The 21,843-nt window shown below is 38.4% G+C and overlaps 3 protein-coding genes across 5 annotated transcripts in view; 2 read left to right on the top strand and 1 right to left on the bottom strand.

Moving 5' to 3' along the window:
* rempA (intraflagellar transport protein rempA) overlaps nucleotides 1-13,658 on the top strand; it is a 22,040-nt gene extending 8,382 nt beyond the window's left edge. The window contains exons 4-12 of one of the 2 annotated variants that reach the window (XM_018450573.1): nucleotides 5,245-5,464; nucleotides 6,213-6,794; nucleotides 6,910-7,198; nucleotides 7,306-7,435; nucleotides 9,152-9,643; nucleotides 11,108-11,394; nucleotides 11,474-11,750; nucleotides 11,848-12,752; nucleotides 12,978-13,658. In XM_018450573.1, coding sequence (XP_018306075.1) covers nucleotides 5,245-5,464; nucleotides 6,213-6,794; nucleotides 6,910-7,198; nucleotides 7,306-7,435; nucleotides 9,152-9,643; nucleotides 11,108-11,394; nucleotides 11,474-11,750; nucleotides 11,848-12,752; nucleotides 12,978-13,290 — 3,495 coding nt within the window. In that variant the 3' untranslated portion in view covers nucleotides 13,291-13,658. Of the gene's footprint in view, nucleotides 1-5,244; nucleotides 5,465-6,212; nucleotides 6,795-6,909; nucleotides 7,199-7,305; nucleotides 7,436-9,151; nucleotides 9,644-11,107; nucleotides 11,395-11,473; nucleotides 11,751-11,847; nucleotides 12,753-12,974 lie in introns of both variants that reach the window. The other variant, XM_018450572.1, reaches the window with a different exon arrangement.
* Nucleotides 13,659-19,198: 5,540 nt separating this feature from the next.
* On the top strand, nucleotides 19,199-20,898 carry arg (arginase). Its single transcript, XM_018450560.1, has 7 exons — nucleotides 19,199-19,423; nucleotides 19,547-19,619; nucleotides 19,715-19,920; nucleotides 19,994-20,157; nucleotides 20,280-20,395; nucleotides 20,468-20,590; nucleotides 20,663-20,898. Exons 1-7 carry the CDS (start codon nucleotides 19,322-19,324, stop codon nucleotides 20,896-20,898), a joined length of 1,020 nt encoding a protein of 339 aa, XP_018306062.1. The 5' UTR covers nucleotides 19,199-19,321.
* Nucleotides 20,597-21,643, bottom strand: LOC108724269 (uncharacterized). Of its 2 annotated transcripts, XM_018450562.1 has the most exons (3): nucleotides 21,606-21,643; nucleotides 21,230-21,510; nucleotides 20,597-20,713 (listed from the first exon to the last, which is right to left on the bottom strand). In XM_018450562.1, the coding sequence occupies exons 2-3, from the start codon at nucleotides 21,507-21,509 to the stop codon at nucleotides 20,694-20,696; spliced, it is 300 nt and encodes a 99-aa protein (XP_018306064.1). In that variant the 5' UTR covers nucleotide 21,510; nucleotides 21,606-21,643; the 3' UTR covers nucleotides 20,597-20,693. The 2 variants fall into 2 exon arrangements, with proteins under 2 accessions (XP_018306064.1, XP_018306063.1); XM_018450561.1 differs by lacking the exon at nucleotides 20,597-20,713 and having other exon boundaries at nucleotides 21,067-21,510.
* Nucleotides 21,644-21,843: the final 200 nt, after the last annotated feature.

Here is a 21,843-nt window from a genome sequence, read left to right as displayed (position 1 = left end):
GTGGCGCCAAGTTAAATTCTGTTAATTTAATATCACAAAATTTACTAAATCTAATGATACGTATGTTTCATCTGTATAAAAGATTTGATATCAAAAATTGTGGTGCCAAGTTAAATTCTGTTAATTTAATTAACTTTATCAAAAATTTATGTATTATTCGTAAAAAATATTTGATAGCTAAATTAAATAATGAATATTAATCTAATATGTATTATTTGTACAAACGATTTGATATCAACAACTGTGGCGCCAAGTTAAATTCTACTACAAAATAAAAAGTAAAACCTAAGTGATACTATCTTTATTATTTACTTAATCCAAATGATACTGTCTTTAATTTTTATACAATGAAAAAATTTAATTTAAATAGAAAAATTTTGCATGTAAAAACACTTGGCGTTGCTAGATCGAGTAAGAAAAACACACATATATATACACATATATATACACACATATATACACATGCTAGATACTTTGACTCTCATTGGGGATGCTTTTTATTTTTCTTATTCTAGATATTCATATTTTTTAATATGATTCTGATTTTTCTTATTATAATAATATGCTTCTTATTTATGTTATTTTTCTAAGTATATATTCTTATTTTTATTTACATGTTTTATTATTCAATATGACGGTCCCGTAACCAGCCCTTTATTTTTGCCCTGCAGATGCAGCTGGGCAAACCTAGAGCCGGTTCCGGTCCCATCAGCCTGGCTGATGAGCCACTTCTTGTCAGCTCATCAGCAATCTCGTTACCTCTGATTCCCGAGTGTCCCGGAACCCATACGAGAGCAACATCATTGCCCGTGGACAGTCTGTTCAGAGCACATTTGCACTCCCAGACCAGCCACGAATAAAAAACGCATGCCCCCAGAGCCGCCCTGCTATCGGAGCATATCCTGATGCGTCTGCCCGTCTCACCTGATGCGGTTAGCGTTTGAGCACAGCCCATGATCGCTACTACCTCCGATTGGAAGACAGTAGTGAACTCTCCAAGAGGGAGAGTCTCCCTGACTCCACTACGGCATCCGTAGATCCCGGTACCGGCGCCTTTATCAGTCTTGGAGCCATCCGTATACCAGACGTCCCCATTCCTGATAGCGGGCACCTCATGCCTCTCCCAGTCCTCGCGGCTAGGAATATAGATCTTGTACGATCTGTCAAAGTCGCGCCTTATTGGCATTCTATCCTGCCTCATGTCAAACACGGTTTCCATTTGGAGCTTCCGCGGTAACCGGGTGTGAATCACACCGCTCATCCATTTTCCTTCAGCCTATACGCCGTGACCGCTGCTGCCGCCACTATCGCGAGATGGAGTGGTTCTATGCCGAGCAACACTCCCATTGCCGCCAGAGCCCCCCTTAAGAAGAGAGCCCTGACGCGTTCCAGTGATGCGCGGGCCTCGATTTGCTGTGTCCTTGGCCACCAGACCACCGCAGCATAGAGCAATCTTGGTCGGAGCACCGCAAAGTATAGCCAAAACACTCTGTCTGGCTGCAATCTCCAAATCTGCCCAAAGGTTCTTCTGCACATCCAAAAGTATGTGCTGGCTTTCTTACACACTGATTCCAGGTGCAGCTTCCAGTTCAATCTTTTATCCGGGACAATTCCCAGATACTTGACTGACATTCCAGAAGTCAGTCTGACTCCCTTCAATACGGGCCTCTCCACGGGGCCTATTTTGTACTTGTGTGTGAAGATCACCAGACTTGTTTTACTCGGGTTCACCGATAGACCTGTCCTCTCACACCATTCCTCTACCACCCCTAGAGCCCCTTGTGTGAGCTCTAGGAGCATTTTCAGGAAAGGGCCTCCTATCAGGATCGCCAAGTCATCAGCGTACCCGATTGACTTGAAGCCCTTGTCATTAAGCTCTTCAAGTAGCCTATCCGCTACTAGGCACCACAAGAATAGTGAGAGGACTCCCCATTGGGGATAGCCTCTCCCCACCCATCCTTCGACACTCACCGTACCTAGCGATGTCGTCACTTGGCGTCCAAGCATTCCCCGGATCCATTTAACAAGTTTCGCCGGTACTCCCCGCCTTGTCGCCTCGGCACAAACCACCTCATGTGGAGTGTTGTTGAAGGCCCCTTCATCCAGGAAGGTGCCTACCAAAAAGCCCCCCTTTTGATGTTGTCGTTCAATACTGTAGACAATCGAATGGAAGGTCTATATATTCGAGTGGCCAGCACGGTAAACGTGCTGCTTGGCATGCAGCGGATACCGTACGAACACACAGTCCCTGATATATATAGTACGTCAACCAGCTTTTCCAACGTTTTAAGAAGGAACGAGGTCAAGCTGATCGGTCTAAAGTCTTTAGCAGTGACATGGTTCGCCCGCCCCGCTTTGGGAATAAAGACGACTCTCGCCCTCCTCCACGCTCGGGGGATGTAATCGAGAGCTAGACAGCCCTTCAACATCCTTGTGAGGGGCCCGATGATCTGCCCCAGCCCTCTCTGAAGGAGAGCCGGGAAAATAAGGTCGGGCCCCGCCGACTTGAACGGTTGAAAGGAGCCAATCGCCCATCTAATTCTAGTTGGCCTCACTATTTCTGCCGCTAACTTCCAATCGTTGGCACATGCCCTGAAGGAGCCCGCGCCAACCTCCTCGCACCTATCTACATCCCTCTAGAAACCAGGAAAGCTGGCTTCCAGAAGGTGCTCCAGGCATCTTTCTCTGGATACTATGGTACCGTCTGACATTCGAACTGCCTCCAACGCAGCGTCTGGGTTCCTGGACAGAAATCTGCATAGCCTGGCAGTCGCCGGTATTCCCTCCACCGACTCGCAGAAATCCCGCCAGCTCTTCTTCTTTGTTTCTACCACAGAGTCTCTATACTCCTTCTGAGTCTTCCTGTAAAGATCCCAATCGGAGGGCCGGTCCGTGTTCCTCGCCCTGTTCCAGGCTCTTCGAGCCTTGACCTTGAGGCTCTGCAGCCGTGGATTCCACCAGGGGATTCCCCTGTTGTTGATGACTGTCCTGGCCGGACAGTTCGCCTCGTAGGAGCCAACCAGAGCCCTTTGCAGATGATCCACACAGAGCTCCAGCTCCCTCGTCGTCCCGTGCTTTCTAGGGAAATCCTTGAGGTTCCTTTCCAGGTCCCTCTGATAGAAGTCCCAGTCTGTCCTCTTTGAGTTCCTCACCTTCTTGACTTCCACTTTGAGATCTGAAAGTCTGAAAGATATTAGCCTATGCTCGGAGAACGATGGCTCATCCGACACTTTCCATTCCCTCACCTTCCGCACAGACCCGTGTGAACAGAGAGTGAGGTCTAATACCTCACTCCTCCCCGCCGCACAGAAGGTGGGTTCGTTACCTTTATTCAGAACCTCCAGGTCAGTCATTACTAGATACTCCAGCAACTTCCCTTTTCGTTCGTATCGGTACTTCCCCATATGGTGTATTGCGCATTAGCGTCGCACCCCACTACCAGTGGCAGTCCTTCCTTCTGGCAGAGATCCACCAACTTGACCAGCTCCATCGGCGGTGTCTCCTCTCCATGCGGGAAGTAGGCCGAGCAGATGACCAGCCTCCTGGTGCCCCCAGCACTGCTAGTTGTCGTCAAGTCTCTAGAACACACCTCGGGCAAGAGACGTGCATTCAGCCCCTTGACCGCTATGCACGCCCTTGGTCCCTGTTCGGTGGGAGCTTTAAAGAGCTTCTCACATGCTGCCACCCCCCTGACACACCCACGGGCGACCCATGGTTCTTGTATCAGGGAAATGGCTGTGTGCTTCACAGACTGGCGCCTGGCTAGAACCGCCGAGGCCTCTTTGCTGTGATGCAGGTCTCGATCACCAACCTTTGGTCTAGTCTTTAGATCGAGGCTCCTCCTTATCCCTCTCCCCATTATGAGATCGAGCCACCTTTACGGTGACTTGCTCGATCCCACAGCATAGCTTGGAGTCCCTTAACTTACGTGCGCTGGACTCCAAGATGCCGAAAACGTAGTTCCCTCAGGGGAAGCACCTACGTTTTCGGCAAAGACGCGCCAGTTCAGTGCGCCGATGCCCGGATTCTGCCTTTCCAGCAGCGCCAGGACAGCAGCCGCGGCTCTCGGAGGACCCGGAACCCAAACCACCGCCCTGTGCCGCTTCCGAAGCTCGTCCAAGCTCACCACCCCGAGCCTGGCGCCCTCCCAAGGCACGCTGCCCCCCACCCAGCCTTCTAGTCAGCTAAGGGACGCTGCGTCCTCACCTCTAATTATGACTGCCCCGTTCTTGAGGGTAGCCGGTCCCACAAATCTGGGCAGGGGACCCTCTTGGATCCTCTCCATCTCCGCCAGGACCGTCCCCCGAAACAAGGTCAGCGGCTCCGGAGTGATCCCCTTCTCAGGGTGTCTTTCCAGAACAACCGCCCTTGCCAACGGATCAGCCATGGTCGCGAAGGTCCCAGTTGCCTGAGCCGTAGGCATCTTCACCGTCCTCTTAACCGATAGGGGAGTTTGGTCAGAGCCCGCGCGGCGCTTTTTACCGGTGAGCCCTGTATCTCCCTCCACCGGTTTTGTAAGGGCCGTCGAGGGACACGGAGCCTGCCCTTCGAGAGCCTTCTCCCTGTCCCTCTTCGCTCTTCTCTTCTGGGCTCCGCTGCGGTTCCTCTTGTGAGGAGCCCCTGCATCACCCGCCTTATTCCCGTTTCTTTCCGAGCCCGAGGGAGCCCGTTCCGAAACGGGAGCCATCTCTACTTCCGCAGCTACCACCTCGCTTTCCGAGCCCTCGCGAGCCCGTACTTGCGGCGCGATTGCTGCTGCCTCCGCCGAGTGTCCTTTCGAGCCCTCGATTATCTCATCTTGAATGTTATTAAATATATTCTCCATACAAGTCCCACGAGTAGCTAGGGAACGACAAGGTCCGCCCACGCAGAGCCCCGCATGCGTGGGTAAGGCTAAATACTTTGGGATTTCGCCCGGTGCCCCAGAGGCATCGACCACTGCACTGCTCCCCCAGTACCACGCAGCCCTCACCTCGATAGCTCACAGCTTGGCTTGGGGGGCTGGTCCACGGCGACGGCCTTCCCGGCTCCACGCAGGGTTTTACACCTGGGGGGGTCCGTTTATAACCGCCACTACCCGGAGGGACCTCCAGTCACACGCGGGGTTTCACACCCGGGAGATCGGGCACTCCTCCGGACGTCCTCCTATCCACCACCTGGAGACGCGCCCGATGGGTAGCCCAACCCGACGGATATTATATTATTATTATATTATTATTATTATAGTCAACATACTTATTTCAGGTAAAACTAAGTGGCAAAAGTGATACATCACGTACCACTAGTACTACCTTATGCTGGATTAGCAGAAACACGTTGGCCGTGCTCACAGGAGAGCTCGCTGTACGGTGCTGGGATATTCATACAGGCGACACGTACATCCTGTCGCCTCCGGATTCATCCAATGGAAACGTCGCCACTCCTCAGGAAATATGTACCAGCTTGGCATTTTGTAAGGCAAATGGTAAGACATCAATGTGCTTTCGAAATTCTAAATCAGACTTATTCGGCTTAGAATTGATCAAGTATACAGATTAATATTTCCTGATAAACATTTACTAATACTTTAGTAGTGGCATTTACACGCCGTGTGTCCGGAGAATTTTCCTCCTTCCCTCATAAAAACAAACTTATTTATTTATAAGTTAAATCTTACATTACAATAACATATACCTAAAATGCATGTGTATGTCGGTGTATAGCCTGAAAATGTGTTCGCAACACATGCTCACATCGCAGTGGCATGGTTCATATTGTGTGGCAGTCGAATATTCCTCTCTCATTTGATTGTAAGAGAGGAATACTCGACTATGATTAGTCAATTCTTACAGATTATGGCATACGGCTACAGGTCACTATAAATGATCCCTTAAAAATTGAGAAATTTACTATACTTCTGGCTCATTCTAATGCAGCTTAGCCCATATAGATTTAGCAGTGTTGACATTGTCCACTTGGAACCGGAGAAAGTTCGCAATGAAATAATGATTGCTGACATTGCCACCGCTGGATGGACAGTGTTGACTTTGCTCATACCAAATCGAGCCATGTTCGCTAATAAATCATTTTATCGGATTTTGCCCAATCGCGTTGTGCAATGTTGTCACGGCCCAGGCAATGTCGACATTGCCTACTAAGCGGACTTTGTCCATAACATATCCATTAAAGTAAATTTGAGGACAATGATTTAAGTAACATTCCGCGGTTCTCAGACACTTTGGCCGCCGGCACCAATCTAGGTACAATCTACTTATGGAAGCGCAAATGTGTGCTTGATTGCGATGAGAATTCCTGGCCGAGTGTCCCAGAGTCCTGCGCGATTCACGGCACAGTAAAGCAACTGGAATGGGGTGTTAGTTTATCACGGAATTCTCTCCTGGCTGTTAACTGTATCACCAATGTGTTCATCTTGCATCAACAGCCAATGTGCGCCGTGTACAATGACGGTGTTTGCGCGAGCCAGCTCACTCCGACACAGATTCTGCTCGAAATGGATAAACAGACGTATACTCTAAAGACGGAGATCCAGGTGCAGATTGTCGCTGTATCAAGAGAATACATCGTCGTCTCTTCTGGTAGACAAATCGTTGTCAATTGTATCAATAAAGGTACCAATCTTAATACGAATGTATTGACGACCTTTAACTGCGATACAGAAAAGATATTAATCTATGAACACACATTGATCATATTGACTCCAACGATCATTCAGTTGAGATCTATAGAAGGCTCTATTATTCAGACGCTTCCTACTTTACCGGAGGAGGGCGAACCAATCACAATGGAATTGACAGGTAAAAATCTTTGATTGACATAAAGTGTCGTGAGTTTTTCTTATCACCTAAAACTTTAACAACAAAGTACTCTTATTACTTGCATTATAAATATCATACTCACAACATTTTGTAGGGCATTATTTAACTGTAGCATCATTAAACGGCATTCTGAAGATTTGGAATCTGAGCAAACACGAGGCTAAGCTACACACCCGCGCTATGGCGACATATGAGGCAATTAGCGATTTTGCTGAAATCATTGAAGCTAGATGTAATTCGGATTGCCGTTGCGTCTCAATCACTGTTGCTATGGCAAATCTCATGCCCAGTTCGATTTTATACATTTGGGATATTGAAAGCGATCAGATTTATGAATTTGACTTTGGAGAGTCAGACGAGATCGTTGATGATGACACTATGTTGTGAGTAAATAAGTTGAAAATTCGACACAATCGCATCAAATCACAGATCAGAATTAATATTTTCCATTAATTGATTTTGTATGTTCCTGATAATATACTACTTTTAGAGCTGCACAATGCAAAGGAAGATTGGTAACAGCGCATTGCTGGGATGTTGAGGATCCTAGGCTACTGGTATGTCGAGCTCAAAAATTAGAAAAACGTGATTCTAAGAGCTTCAATAAGGACAATGATTGGGTAATGTATATAAAATTACCTCTATTTGTAGATTAAATATCTATACACTTTATAGCAGAAACTTTCGTAACTCATTTTTCTGCTTGCATTGTTCTCTCATTACTTTACATATATGTATAACAAAAGTGAACAGTATAAAGCTACTAAGGCTGCGTTCCGTTTTTCGCATGACGTGCATAATGCATTATTTATCCTTGTTTATTCGGTGAATAACGGATAAAAGATGCATCATGCGCATTATGCGTGAAACGGAACGTAACCTAAAAGAAAAATTAGATACGGTCCGATTATAATGTGAATTAAAATTAGGGAGATTAACTATGCGTGCGTGCGTGCGTGTGTGAATAAGAAAAACCCTACATTCCGTCGAAGTCGCTCTTAGTACTCGAATAATTTATTTTATAATTTCATTAGATGATATTATTTTTTTACCAAACAAATACGATTTAATAACCTTTCTAAAACCAAACATATACGACATTAAAATAAAATAAAAATTAGTAATAATTACATATCATAGGCGGAACACGTTTTGACTTTATACAGGATGTCTCCGACCTACGAGATGAACAGATAGAGCGAATCGAAAAGTCCTTTACCATTTTGCAATTTTCGCAATACTTTAGAAGATATTAATTTCTAAAGATCACTGAATAAGCACATATCCATGTGGACTGCTGCCAAATATACGCCTATCGGTCGCGATCGCTTGTCGCGCGGAGACTGCTTGGTAGGTGCGCCGTGCGCTCTAATGCCTAGTTCAAACTGAACGCAGCAAGCGTCAAGTAACGGAGCAGCAACCAATCAGCGAGACAATGGCTGCGTTCAGCAGACTCAACAGTTTTGCAACCGTTTTATGATTGTCTGCTGAGATAGGACCATTCTTCTAGACCTACAAGTATGATCCAATCAGCGCGAAGGAAACTTCCAACAGTTACAAAACGAATGTTCTGCTGAACGCAGCCAATATTTATAGTGGCGTAAAAAATATCGCTTTGCTGGTTGGTTGCTGCCCTGCTGCTTGACGCTTGCTACGTCCAAACTGAACTACATATAAGCGTTATAACTCAAGCAGCGCACCTACCAAACAATCCCTACTCCCCGTGCAACAAGCGACCGTGACCATTGGGCGTATAGTTGGCGGTAGTCCACAAGGATAGTGCTAATTCATTGATCTTTAGAAATTAATATCTCCTAAAGTATTGCAAAAATTGCAAAATGGAAAATGACTTTTCAACTCAGTTCAATTCGCTCTACCTGCTCACGAGAAGTGATCAGGTGATCCTGTAGATCGGGCACACATACAATGCACACACGCACGCACGCACGCACTCGCACGCACGCACACCCACACACCCCCCCCCCCACACACACACACACACACACATACACACACACACACACCATATATAGGGTGTCTGACAATTAACGATAAAACTTTCGCATAGTAGCAGAATGGACTGAACCGATTTGCTCGAAGAATACCCTGTATATGATAATATAATAGCGTATTCGAGTAGCAGATTTTGAACCAACCTGGGTTGGCTTTGCTATTGGTTGACGTTACATGTTCTACCAATCGTAGAGCTTGCAGCATCATTAATCCAACCCGGATCGGTTCAAAATCCGCTACAATCGAACACGCTATAAGTAATTATGAATTATAAAATTTTAGACCTAACAGTAAGATTAAAACATTGATTATTTTTTTTGTAGATTGTACAAACCTCTGTAGTGTTGGTATCGTTATTCGCGACATCGGATCACGGTATTGTTGTACAGGATGTGAAGCCGATTGCTGATGAGAATTGCCGATTGTTAGGTGTACACTCGCCACATATCATTATTCTAAATTCCGAAAAGAGCTTGGATAGAAGTAGCAAGATTATGCAGTTATTAATGAGAGACTTTGAGGAATTAGGAGAGTGCGATTCTATTACCAGGAAAGCAGTGATGGACTTCAGTTTCTATATTAGTGTGGCGAACATGGAGGAAGCCTTTAAAGCCATTAAATCTATAAAAAACGAAGCTGTCTGGAAGAGTCTCGCCAAGATGTGCGTGAAAACAAAGCAACTGAACATGGCTCTTCTTTGCCTGGGTCACATGAAACAAGCTAATGCTGCACGGGCTTTACGTGAAGCAATGCAAGATGATACTTTAAGCTTGGAAGCACAAGTAGGAATTTTAGCCGTCGAACTTGGCCTTCATGTAAGTTATTAATATACATTTAAGGTTATCCTGAAATCGTCTGTTTTACCGATTATTTTTAAAATAAATAATAATTCTTGGTAAATATTTAGTATAACGGACCACCCTCCGATGACCTTGACCTTAATATATGTTGTCAAGGTCATGACCCCGAGGACCTTCAGAAGGTTTTAGCCCGTGACCGTTCTTCGTTAAAAAGTTATTAACAAAAAAAGTTTGAAAAAAGAAGCATTATTTTTGCATTATTTCTGCCACATATGCAATATTAAATACTATTTTACATAGGTTTTGACTTTCAATACGAAGCGAATCTCATCCCCCCCTCCTGCAAAGAGGCGAACGACTTTCACCTCTGACTCTCACCTCCCTCCTCCTTGCAAAGGGGCGCACGACTATCACCTTCGACTCTCGCCATTTCTTCCCTCCTGCAAAGTTACCTGCGCCCTTTTAATTTAATAAACATTTTTATATACAGTTTTATATACAGTTTTATATACAGATTTTGCTTCGCGCAATAAGCAGGAATTACCTCGAAGCAAAGGAAAAGTGGGAGGGAGAAATCAGTATATGTGTATCAATAGAGGACGTGAAGTGTTTATATGGCTTACTGAAATCCACTGTATATAAAAATATACATTAAATTAAAAGGGTGCAGGTAACTTTGCAGGGGGGAAGAAATGGCGAGAGTCGAAAGTGATAGTCGTGCGCCCCTTTGCAAGGGAAAGGGAGGTGAGAGTCAGAGGTGAAAGTCGTTCGCCCCTTTGCAGGAGGGGGGGATGAGATTCGCTTCGTATTGAAAGTTAAAACCTATGTATTTAATATTGCATATGTGGCAGAAATAATACAGAAATAATGCTCATTTTTCCAAACTTTTTTTGTTAATAACTTTTTAACGAAGGACGGCCGCGAACTAAAACCTTCTGAAGGTTACTCAGGGTCATGAGCTTGACAACATATGTTAAGATCAAGGTTAAGATTGGAGGGTGGTCCGTTATACTAAATATTTACCTAATTCTTTTCTATAGTTAAAGTATAAACGATAATGTAGTTCAAACCGGTTGATTTTGTGCAAAGAACGAAAAACATTAGAAAATTACAGTTTTGTTATCAGCTTCTGGTGTCGATTCATAACAATATTCATTTTCTATACAAATTTTATACTTCGTACGTATAAAACAAGCTTGGTGTGGACTAAGGATTACATGAACAAATAATGTTGAGTTCTTAAAATTAGGCTTAGGTATCTATATGAAAAATTAGTTATATAGTTAGAGAGAAAATTTATACGTATGTTGCGTGCGGTATTGATGTAGTAGTGATGTATCAATGATACAAATCGTATGTATGTAGGTCCTATTGAATCGGTAAAACAGATAATTTTAGGATTTCCTTAAGTATATTTTTAATGAATATTGCGAGTATACATCCAAAATATGTATTAATCGTATGATCTTCAATTCTCAGACTGATGCTGAACGTCTATTTCGAGAAGCGAAACGTCTAGATCTGCTGGGACGGCTATACGAAGCGCGGAATAAGTTTAAAGAGGCAGTCGAATTAGCTAGTAATGAGAATAAAATCCGTGAAAAAACAAGTTACTATAATTATGCTCGTGCGTTGGAGCAGCAGGATAAAGTGGCAGAAGCTATCGATATGTTCACGAAAGCCGATTGCCATCGATTTGAAGTGCCTAGAATGCTTTTGATGAGACCTCGAGAGTTACTCACGTATCTGAATAATTCTGAAGAACCGTAAGTAACAGGAATATTAATTAAATGCGTTGATTAGAAGATAATTAGTTGTAATGCAGTCAAATTAATATCGTCGCAGGGAGATTAAAAATTGGCATGCTCAGTACACTGAGTCGACCGGTGACATGGAGACCGCCTTACAGCTTTATGAGCAAGCAAAGGATACTCTTTCGATGACGAGGTTGCTTTGTTATTTCGGTAGGGAGAATGAAGTGTGTGAACTAGTAACTAGAACAAATCACTCTGCAGCAGCATACCATCTTGCTGCGCATTATGAATCGAAGAATAATGTGGTACAGGCGATTCATTTCTATACGGTTGCTAGAGCTTATACTAATGCAATACGGCTATGTAAGGTGAGGCGTTCAATTGTTAAAAACTAACGCCTTGTTTATCCTATTTTGAGTCGCTTGACGAGAGTTAATAAATCTTTGCGATATTTATTATTTGCAGGAGCACGACATGCTGGAAGAACTGTGGCCACTGACTATATTAGCGCCACGGAACTCGCAGATAGACGTCGCCAAGTTTTATGAGAACAACGATCAACCGGATCGTGCGGTACTGTTATACCATAAAGCTGGTCTCTTGCATAAAGCTTTAGACGTCGCGTTCAGAACGCGACAGTACAGCGCATTGCAACTGATTATCATGGACGTAAATGCGGATTCTGATCCGGCATTAATTCACAAGTGCGCCAATTATTTCATGCAGAATGATCAAATCGATAAGGCAGTGGATCTACTCGCGACTGGCAGAGACTATATGGCGGCTTTGGATCTGATCCAGCAACATAATGTCGTACTAAACGAAGAGCTTGCAGAGAAACTGACGATTGAAAAAGGAAGCGACGACGACGCAGAGCGCGAGCGTATGAGAATTTCCACACTTGAGAAAATCGCAGAGATCACCTTCGATCAGGGGAATTATCATCTTGCAACTAAGAAATTCACGCAAGCTGGCAACAAGCTACGTGCCATGAAAGCATTGCTTAAATCCGGAGACACCGAAAAGATCTGCTTTTTTGCGCAGGTTTCGAGGAACCGCGAAATCTACATCATGGCGGGCAATTATTTGCAATCTTTGGATTGGCAAAATCAACCAGAGATTCTGAAAAACATAATTAATTTCTACTCCAAGGGCAAAGCCATGGATTTATTGGCGAATTTTTATGTGGCATGCGCGCAGGTGGAGATTGATGAGTTTCAGAATTATGAAAAAGCGTTGGACGCACTGAACCAAGCGAACAGGTGTTTATCCAAGGTGATGACGCCGCGAGATCCGGATGTTCACAAACGGGCAATGGAGCTGGTAAACAATAGGATGTCGGCAATTAAACGCTATTTGGATATTAAAAGGTAAATCCAAGATGATTAGAGATCTAAGCTCATATTTTTATAAAATCATTTCGAAATATCATTTTACCACAAATATAATATTTTCAACATATTTGCGTTTATCATAACTATCATTAATTAAATAATAGAAATTCCTACAATATTTTGTTTTTATATTAATTGTATTTTAATTGAATATGGATTTATTCTGTATATTTAAATATCTTATTTTTTCTCGTTAAATAGATTGTTTGATAGAGGTGAGACAGAAACGGCAATGCAACAAGTTCGTCATCTGCTTGATTCTCAAGGACCCAATTTAGAACAATCAGTGCGTCGCGGTGATCTGTTCGCAACAATTACACAGCATTATGCCAATATAGGGGACACAGAGAAAGCTTGGGCGACCATCGAAGAACTGAAACGCCTAGTGCCAGGAATCAATTTGACCTACTACTTTAATATAAATCTTCTAGAAGCACTGGGCTATAAAATGAAAGTACAGCGGCAGGACAGTTCCGACAAGGATGATGGAATCGAAGAGCTCCTGGGAGAGTAAAACTTTATTAAAATTGACTTTAAGAGGATGTTGGAATGATGATCGAATTTGATCGATGTCAATAGTACAGACTTCTTAAATTCCAATTTAAATGTTATAAAAAATAAGCGACAACACGAAAAAAAAATATCAGAGTGCTCAGAGATTCAAACCGAGACTTGGTCTCCTCCGTATTGTAAACTTCCGTCCTGCTATCGAACCGTACAACCCTGACGCTGATAGCTTCTCTGTTGTGCCTATAATGTGTCAATAATTTCGTTACTTCAGCATCACCTTAAACTACTTAGTAAATTTGTAAATAAAAAATCCCGCGCGGTAAGCATGATATATAATATTATATTTATCATTCGTTAATCGATTTGGGAATAATCACCCAGTATTTTTTTGCGATTATTTGGAACGTTTTTTTACACTTTAATTATATACAGATTTATTCAATATTTCTAAAAGTTAAGAATAAATGTTAAAAAAAAGGTATAAATTCTCAATCAGTAAAGAAAATTAAATTTTTTTATCTTTATTTTCTTACTACTATGATGTAAAAAATCGCTCCAGATTACTCTCATATTAATATCGATTTTAAACCGCTCAGTTCAAGTTCATAGATAAATAGTGTCTGAATATAGTATAAAAAAAAAATTGTGAGTGTAGTTATAGTACTGTGTATTTAATGAAAATGTTAATCAAATATATTGTGACGAAACATCTTATATGATAATACAATTCAATTTTGTATATAATTTTTAATTAAATTTATATTAGAAGACACAATATAGTGTCTGGATGCTAACAGCATGCGCAGCGAAATCGTAGCACGAGACCGGCCGCATTACTTTAAGGAGGTTCTCGCGTTTGATGAAATATAAGACAAGTCTATAATATATATGTAATGCAAAAGTTAATAATATCAATAATATCTAGAAAAAATTTCATTGACTTTTACCGTACAATTTTAAAGATATTTAATTCTAAATTTATAGAATTTTACATTACAACTTGAAGGTATAACCTTATTCTGTAGTTATTTTCTTTTAAATTGAGATACTTGCGTATAAGACAGCAATTTAAAAATCGTTATAATTATAAAGTAAACACTTAATTCCTAAAATACATAAACCGAACGCCCCTCAGAATTATTGTCTCTTTGATTAACAGCTCATTATTCTCACTTTCGTTTTTCTTACATTTTGTCATAAACAGCAATGAAGCACGCAACCAAGTGGAAAATAGCTTCCAATTAGTTGACAAACTAAATGGAATTTATTTCGAGCCGAATTACAAATTGGCTTCTTTAGATGTTGTTTCGCTTTTTACTAATTGAGAGAGAGAAAAGATGGGACAATATTTCGAAGAACATCAAAATTCCTATAAAAGGAATTTTTTTTATTGCTATTAACTTAGTCTTAGGGTCCACTTATTTTTCCTTTAATAAGATATTTTACAAACAGATATTTGATTCTCCTATGAGCTCTCCTTTGTCACCTATTATAGCAAATATAGTTTTAGAAGACTTAGAAGAAAAAGTTCCAACTATTGCCGTGTCGTTTACTATTTTATTACAGATATATAGACGATATATTACTTGCTGCTCCGCCAGACAGTTTAGATTCAATATTAAAAATTTTCAACTCTTTCCATGAACTGTCCGTCTTCAATTTACTCTTGAAGTCGGTACTGAAAATAGCCTGAATTTTTTAGATGTGAGTATTATTGTTGACGAGCATAGAATCATTTTTGACACCTACAAAAAATCTACATTTTCCGAGAGATATCTTAACTTCCACTCACAACATCCTGGCTGCCATAAAAGAGGTGTAATATATAGTTTATTCGACAAAATTTTCTTCCTATTCCATCCAAGAAAATTCCACTCCAAGAATATAATTAAAATGATAAAAATTCTACTACAAAACGGATACTCTTTTCCTTTCATTTTTTCTTCAATTCAAATGAGAATCAAATTCCATTCTAATAAAACCAACAAGATCACCACAAATCAAGTAAGAGAGTATAATAAGTATTTAACTGTACCGTTTGTAAGGACCATCTCAGAATCTTTTTCCAACATAGCCAAAAGCGTAAATTTGAAGCCTGCATTCACGATTCCTAATACATTAAAAAAATATATTACAACTGGTAAAGACTCTGGAGACAACAGCACATCAGGATGTTGTTTATAAGATTTCCTGCCATGATTGTGACGCATCATACAATGGCCAGTCAAAAAGGCAATTAAGAACAAGAATCATAGAGCACTTCAGATATTAATAAAAAATCAGGTTCACCAACGGTCATATCTAATCACCGGATCTCACTTTAATCATAATTTCGATTGGAATAATGTCAGAATTTTAGACAGTGAACCGTCTTATAACAAAAGATTAATTTCCGAGATGATCTTTATAAAAAGACAGAAAAATGGATTAAACTTACAAAGTGGTACCGAATCGCTACCTGAAATATACTCTCCCGTAATACACTCACTTTCCCCTTCCTAATGCTTTCCTTCATCTCTTCTTCTATCCCCTATAAAATCTATCCCCCACCATACACAACGTTCTATCTATTTGTTACTTACAACATTATCAGGTTAAAATAATTCGTTACTTGAGAAGCACGAAATCGACACGACACGTACTTTGGTTTCACATTAAAATTTAAAGTCTAATTTTATATTTTGAGTTCTGGTCTGAATACCGTTTGCTTTATAAATTGTTCCGTATAATTATTATCATCGTCCTGAAAAGATACAGATATCCGCCTAAATATTGTAACAATTAAATTTTACATATTGTGAACTACACTTAATGCAATTTCACGTTATTTAACTGAATTACTTTTACATTTACAACATGGACAATTGTGATATTTTGTACTCTATACAATTAAAAAATGATCAAATTCATTGGAACAAAAGGCGAATTTTGGCGTGCTTCTGGTATAGCACGTCAAAAATCGCCTAAAATCACGATCAAATTTTATACTCTGTACGATATACAATCAAGTTTGGATCTAATTCATTGGAATTTCATGGACTATTATGGTTACTAGAACTCATTACTGCAGAATGCTAAATGTTAAATTTAAATTATAAACGCTTTAATGTGTCCGATTATGTGGTATGTAGCAACTTTTTATTAATTGTTGATTAGATAGAATGTCATTTATGTAATATTGAAAATGACCTTATTATAAGGTCGAGAGAAAAAACGTGTGTATTTGTATTTGTACTTAAATATAATTTTTATTATTATTATTAAACGATAGCTAACATCTTGCTTGTTGTTCTGAGTCCCTTAGTTTGTATATTTTAAGTAAACACTTAAGTTTGTTCTCGTAAAGTTTCATTTAAACTGACCGTACAGTTTACAAGAAATTTATATTCTTCAATGAAAAAAGCTAGAATATATGTCAAATGGACGATGCGTATACATCAAACAAGCATCTTACAACTTTTATTTTGTCATTTTGAAAATATTTAGTAACATAAAATTAACAATAATTATGTATAATGGCATAAGATATTGTTAGTAACCTTTTTATTCCATTATTTTGTTTTACATATAATATTATGAATAAACCGTCTATTGACTAGGAAGTAACGCGAGAACCTCCTTAAGAGAGCCGGCGAGTGATATAATTGTAGCAATAATACGTGTATAATAGAGTTCCCCGAGAAAAAATATTTTATATATAATTATATAAAATTTTATATAATCGTATATAAATAGATATATTTTATATATAATTGTAACATATATAATTATATATGAAACATTTTTTCCCAGGGAACTCTCATTATACATACACACGTATTGCTATAATTATACATATTATTATATGGAGCATATTAATGCATTAATAATAGAAAATTTAGTACTTTATTTTTTAAGAAAATAAAAATTATTTAGTAAAAAAGATATTCTTTAATAACGAAAGATATGACCACAGCACATTTAAGATATAGAGACACTCCTGAGCCAAAGCGTCACGTGAGCGATCGGTGGCTTGGCCGCTGAGATTCGAGCGGTAGTGGGGGTCGCTCGCTGGAATCAGCCCGAAATGTGCATCTAATGCCGAGCACTGTTATATATATGTATAATTATATACTGTTATATATGTATAATTTTTCAAATGACAAATTTTTCAGAATTTATCACATTTTTTCCCGAAAATATGAAATAAAAGTACTCAAAATTTCTCAAAATACATCACATGAGAAATTATGTGAAATTGTATGCTGTATGTATATACACACATATATCAGGGTTGCTACAGATCTGGAAAACTGGGAAAAATCAGGGGAAATAATTGTTATAATTTTTTAAATATTATATCACGTTTTTATATATGTATATATATATATATAGTCAAATACGTTCAAAACTCGCACACTTGAAATTATTTAAACAAATTTTTATTTCATTAAATGTGTTTGTACAAAACATGTAATTTATACATATTTTGTGCAGTATTTTTATTTGATAGCTCTTTTTCGTTATAATTCATTCTTTTTCCAATAGTATAATTTATTTTTTGTTGACTTGAATTTGCATCCAAAATTTTATTATGCTACTAAGCTTCTTTTGCGTTGTTTTTAATAATATAGACTAGTGTTGTTAATTTTCAGGGAAATTTAAATTGTCGAGAAAGAACCTATCTTTCCCGGTAAAGAACCTGGAACTGGGAAAAAAACGGTTTTTTAAATTTAAGTAATTATAAAAATATCAAATCCTTAGCAACACAAAATAAATCCATACCTTACCCTTGAAAGGTGGCATCTTGATATTAATTCCTTGAATGGAATATTAAAAAATACAAAATATAAATCAATAGTAAAAAGAATGGGCTATGAGCCAGTTATAACATAAAGAATATTTAATAAACTTTCTTAACATCAGTTTCCGAGAATTTTATAAGTTTGTTTATTGTTTTGCATTAAAAATGACCCGATCGGTGTCGAAACGTTTGCATGTATGTAAGAAAGTTTATTAAATATTCTTTATGTTATAACTGGCTCATAGCCCATTCTTTTTACTATTGATTTATTCTGATTGAGCCATATAGATATTTACAAAATATAAAAGTTTACAATAAAAGGGAGGCACAAATAATAATAGTAATAATAGTATATATATATATATGCTTTTACAGTATAGTATGTATAATATATAGTCTTACTTATACAGTTAATTAAGTTAAGTTAAAGAAACAAGCTGCTATATTAAATAAAATTATAAAAAACTTTCTCTTAACATAATATGTACATAAGTACATCAAGTTTGTATGGAACAGAAAGCAACATAAAATAAACGAGGAATTAAAAATAAAATGTTAGCCGTTAATATTTGAAGGTATGTTACAATCATAGGCCATAGATATATAGATAGTCAGGGCCGTAGCAAAAACGTTGACTTATAATCTTAAGACTGTGTCTTATAACTTAAGTATTATGTCTTTAGTAATGCACAAGAACTGTCTTGTCGCCAATGTCGCTATATGTGAAGAAAATACGGTGGCCACGGGTTCTTTCTCTCAAAGCGTGGGAAGAAATATTTTTCGTTCCCGTTCTTTCCCGGATTCTTTCCCGATTCTTTCCCTCCCTCGCAACACTAATATAGACTAGCTTTCCTACAATCCTTAATTCTAAGGCCGGAATCCAGTCCGTTCTTAATCTCAAACAATGCTTTAAGATGCTAATACAGCTCTCTGATTGGTTCATGCACTAGCTAATGTCGAATCTTGAGCTATGGATCCGTCCTAAATTTACATATTTTATATTAGTCATGGAAAATTTTCCATTTTCATCTAGAAAACCTGAAAGTCAGGGAATTTTAAAATTTATTTTTTGTGGCAACCCTGTATACACTCTCATATCTACTGCTCATATTTATTATTGATGGTCTTTTTTATTTCATCTGTATCGTCAATAAGATTTCCATATCAGACTGCAGTTATAGGTCAAAGAACAGATCATTTCTTTATATGTAATCACAAGTAACTGCAGCAAAGAAGAGATATAAATTTTAAAATGAATATATTGACTAAAGTTCGCATAATTTCTAATAAATTAAATATTCACTATTACAGTAGAAAAGTTGGTATAATCGGAGTACCTTTTGATAAAGGCCAGGTAAATGTAAAATATCCAAACAATTTTAATTTCGATATCCAATAGTGCATATGTTTTAAATAAAAGATTAGTATAAGTAATAAACAAGAGTATAAAATGTTATAAAAATAGTAAATTTTACAGAAAAAGGAAGGAGTAGCTCGTGGACCTGAGACGATCAGAGCAGCAAATCTGGTAGACAAATTAAAAATATTAGGTAAATTTATGCAGCAATATATATATCTTTTGTATAAACGTCAGTATACATAACTTGTAAATTAACATAATCTATATTTATTTCATAAAAAAAAGAATTGGATGTGCGAGATTATGGCGATGTGCATTATAATGTAAATGATATAAATGATGTAAAAAATATGTCACATTTGGGTCATGTGGCTAGTTGTATGAATAACTTATCTGAACAAATTCAACAAGTGTTACGCGATGGTAGGCAAGCATTAACGATCGGTGGTGATCACAGCTTGAGCATTGGTACAATCGATGGACATGTCAAGGTATAAAAGAGAAATATTTTTATAGAAAAATCAATAATTTTCATTAAATCCAAATATTATATTTTTTTCATAGGAAAGACAAGATGTGGCAGTAATATGGGTAGATGCTCATGCAGATTTAAATACTAACAAAACCAGTGAAAGTGGTAATGTGCATGGAATGCCCGTAGCATTATTAACTTCGGAACTAGCTGATTATTGGCCGTATTTACCAGGCATGGACTGGCAAATGCCAATGTAAGAATGCAATAATATTCAGAACATAAAGCTGTTATTTTTTAAATTATATCAAATGAATTAAAATTATTATATTAAAATAAATATAAAAAATAAATTTAATCGACATATCACTTTTTTAGATTATCTATCAGAAATGTAGCTTATATTGGTTTGAGATCCATAGATCGCTATGAAAGATTAATAATTGAAAAATTTGGTATTACTGCTTACGGAATGGAAGATATAGAACGTTATGGTTCGATTGCAAAATAATTATACATTGATTATTACATAAAATATTCAATACATTTAATACTAATGTTTTTAGGTATTCACGATGTGGTACATATGGCACTTAATAAAATAGATTCTCATAACTCGAAATCTTTACATGTTAGCTTTGATATAGATGCATTAGATCCTCTCGAAGCACCTAGCACTGGAACACCAGGTTTGTAGTATATGTATTGTATCAGTGTACATAAGTAGTATTATAAATCCCTATATTTGCATATTTGTATAGTACGTGGAGGACTGTCTCTTAGAGAAGCAATTCATCTTATGGAAGAAATATCTAGAACACATAGATTGACTGCTATCGATTTAGTAGAAGTTAATCCACAAATTGGTAATAAACAAGATGTAAAGATGACTGTGCAAGCAGCCATACATATTATCCAAGCAGCTTTGGGCTACTCAAGACGCGGTTTGAGAGTACCTGAAGGTGTTACCGATATGCCTTTACAAACTTTCCGTTAATATCTATTTTATATGAATTATTAAAATATTATAATTGTAATACTTTAATTACCCTGTGTTATTTTCAATTTTAATTTGTCCTTGTAGTATTATCTAACTATTTTTATACAGTATATAATTAAATCTCTAAAAATATTTTTACATAAATAACAAATCTATTTTTCTCTCGATACAAGTTTGTTATAATTTTAATTTATTTCACATTGTCTTATTATAAATGTCTTTCCAGGTATATTATCAAATGTAATTTCAATTTTAGATGCTTCAAGTGTGTTTTCAAGTTTACGATTCCATGTTACTTCATAATATAACTTTCCCTTAGTATTGGTACCTGTAAGTGGAACTTTGAACCATTTGTAATTTTGTGTAATTTTTGGATCTTCATGTTCAAGCGTTCGACATCCATCACCGTAAGTGATGCGGCCCAACGATATAGGTTCTCCAAGATATGGTATAGCTTTCTTATGTGCACGTAGGGTATTCATAACATCTTTATGAGTCTCACTTTTTTTAATATTATATTGTATGCGATAATAGAGAATATAACCTGTACTTGCTGTTATAAATCCTCCCAAACTTGCTATTTTTATGAGCTTTTGAATCGATACCATTCTGGAATAAAATAACTTGATATAAAAAATATATTCCTTTATATATCCTTTATAAATAATTTAGTTTGTTTTACAGACAATGTAACCATCACTTACATGTCACATCACGTACGTAAAGACTGCCTTCCCAAAACATGCGCATGCGTTGACTAGTAATGTTCTACGTCACGGGCATGCACCATGAGTTTAGGGTTGCATTCGAGGAGCGCGCTATTAGCGCTATTTGTGTTATCTTTGTTTTAAGTTTAATAAACAATGGGCGAGTTCAAGACGGCAAAGCGGCTAGGCGTGCTTACCGAGCGATTGAATATGATTGGTTGGATCTATAAGTAAC

The sequence above is a fragment of the Mycetomoellerius zeteki genome, unplaced genomic scaffold (genome assembly GCF_001594055.1).
Source record: "Mycetomoellerius zeteki isolate Tzet28-1 unplaced genomic scaffold, Tzet1.0 scaffold287, whole genome shotgun sequence".
In the NCBI taxonomy this organism is placed as follows: Eukaryota; Metazoa; Arthropoda; class Insecta; order Hymenoptera; family Formicidae; genus Mycetomoellerius; species Mycetomoellerius zeteki.
The sequence above is the reverse complement of the archived record's forward strand: the minus strand, read 5'-3'. Positions and strand labels throughout refer to the sequence as shown.

Excerpts from the sequence above, each read along its gene's own strand:
- arg (XM_018450560.1), top strand. The coding sequence starts at position 19,322 with ATGAATATATTGACTAAAGTTCGCATAATTTCTAATAAATTAAATATT. Across the intron at positions 19,424-19,546 it reads TACCTTTTGATAAAGGCCAG|AAAAAGGAAGGAGTAGCTCG; the intron begins GTAAATGTAAAA and ends TAAATTTTACAG. Across the intron at positions 20,591-20,662 it reads ACCTAGCACTGGAACACCAG|TACGTGGAGGACTGTCTCTT; the intron begins GTTTGTAGTATA and ends ATATTTGTATAG.
- LOC108724269 (XM_018450561.1), bottom strand. The coding sequence starts at position 21,509 with ATGGTATCGATTCAAAAGCTCATAAAAATAGCAAGTTTGGGAGGATTT.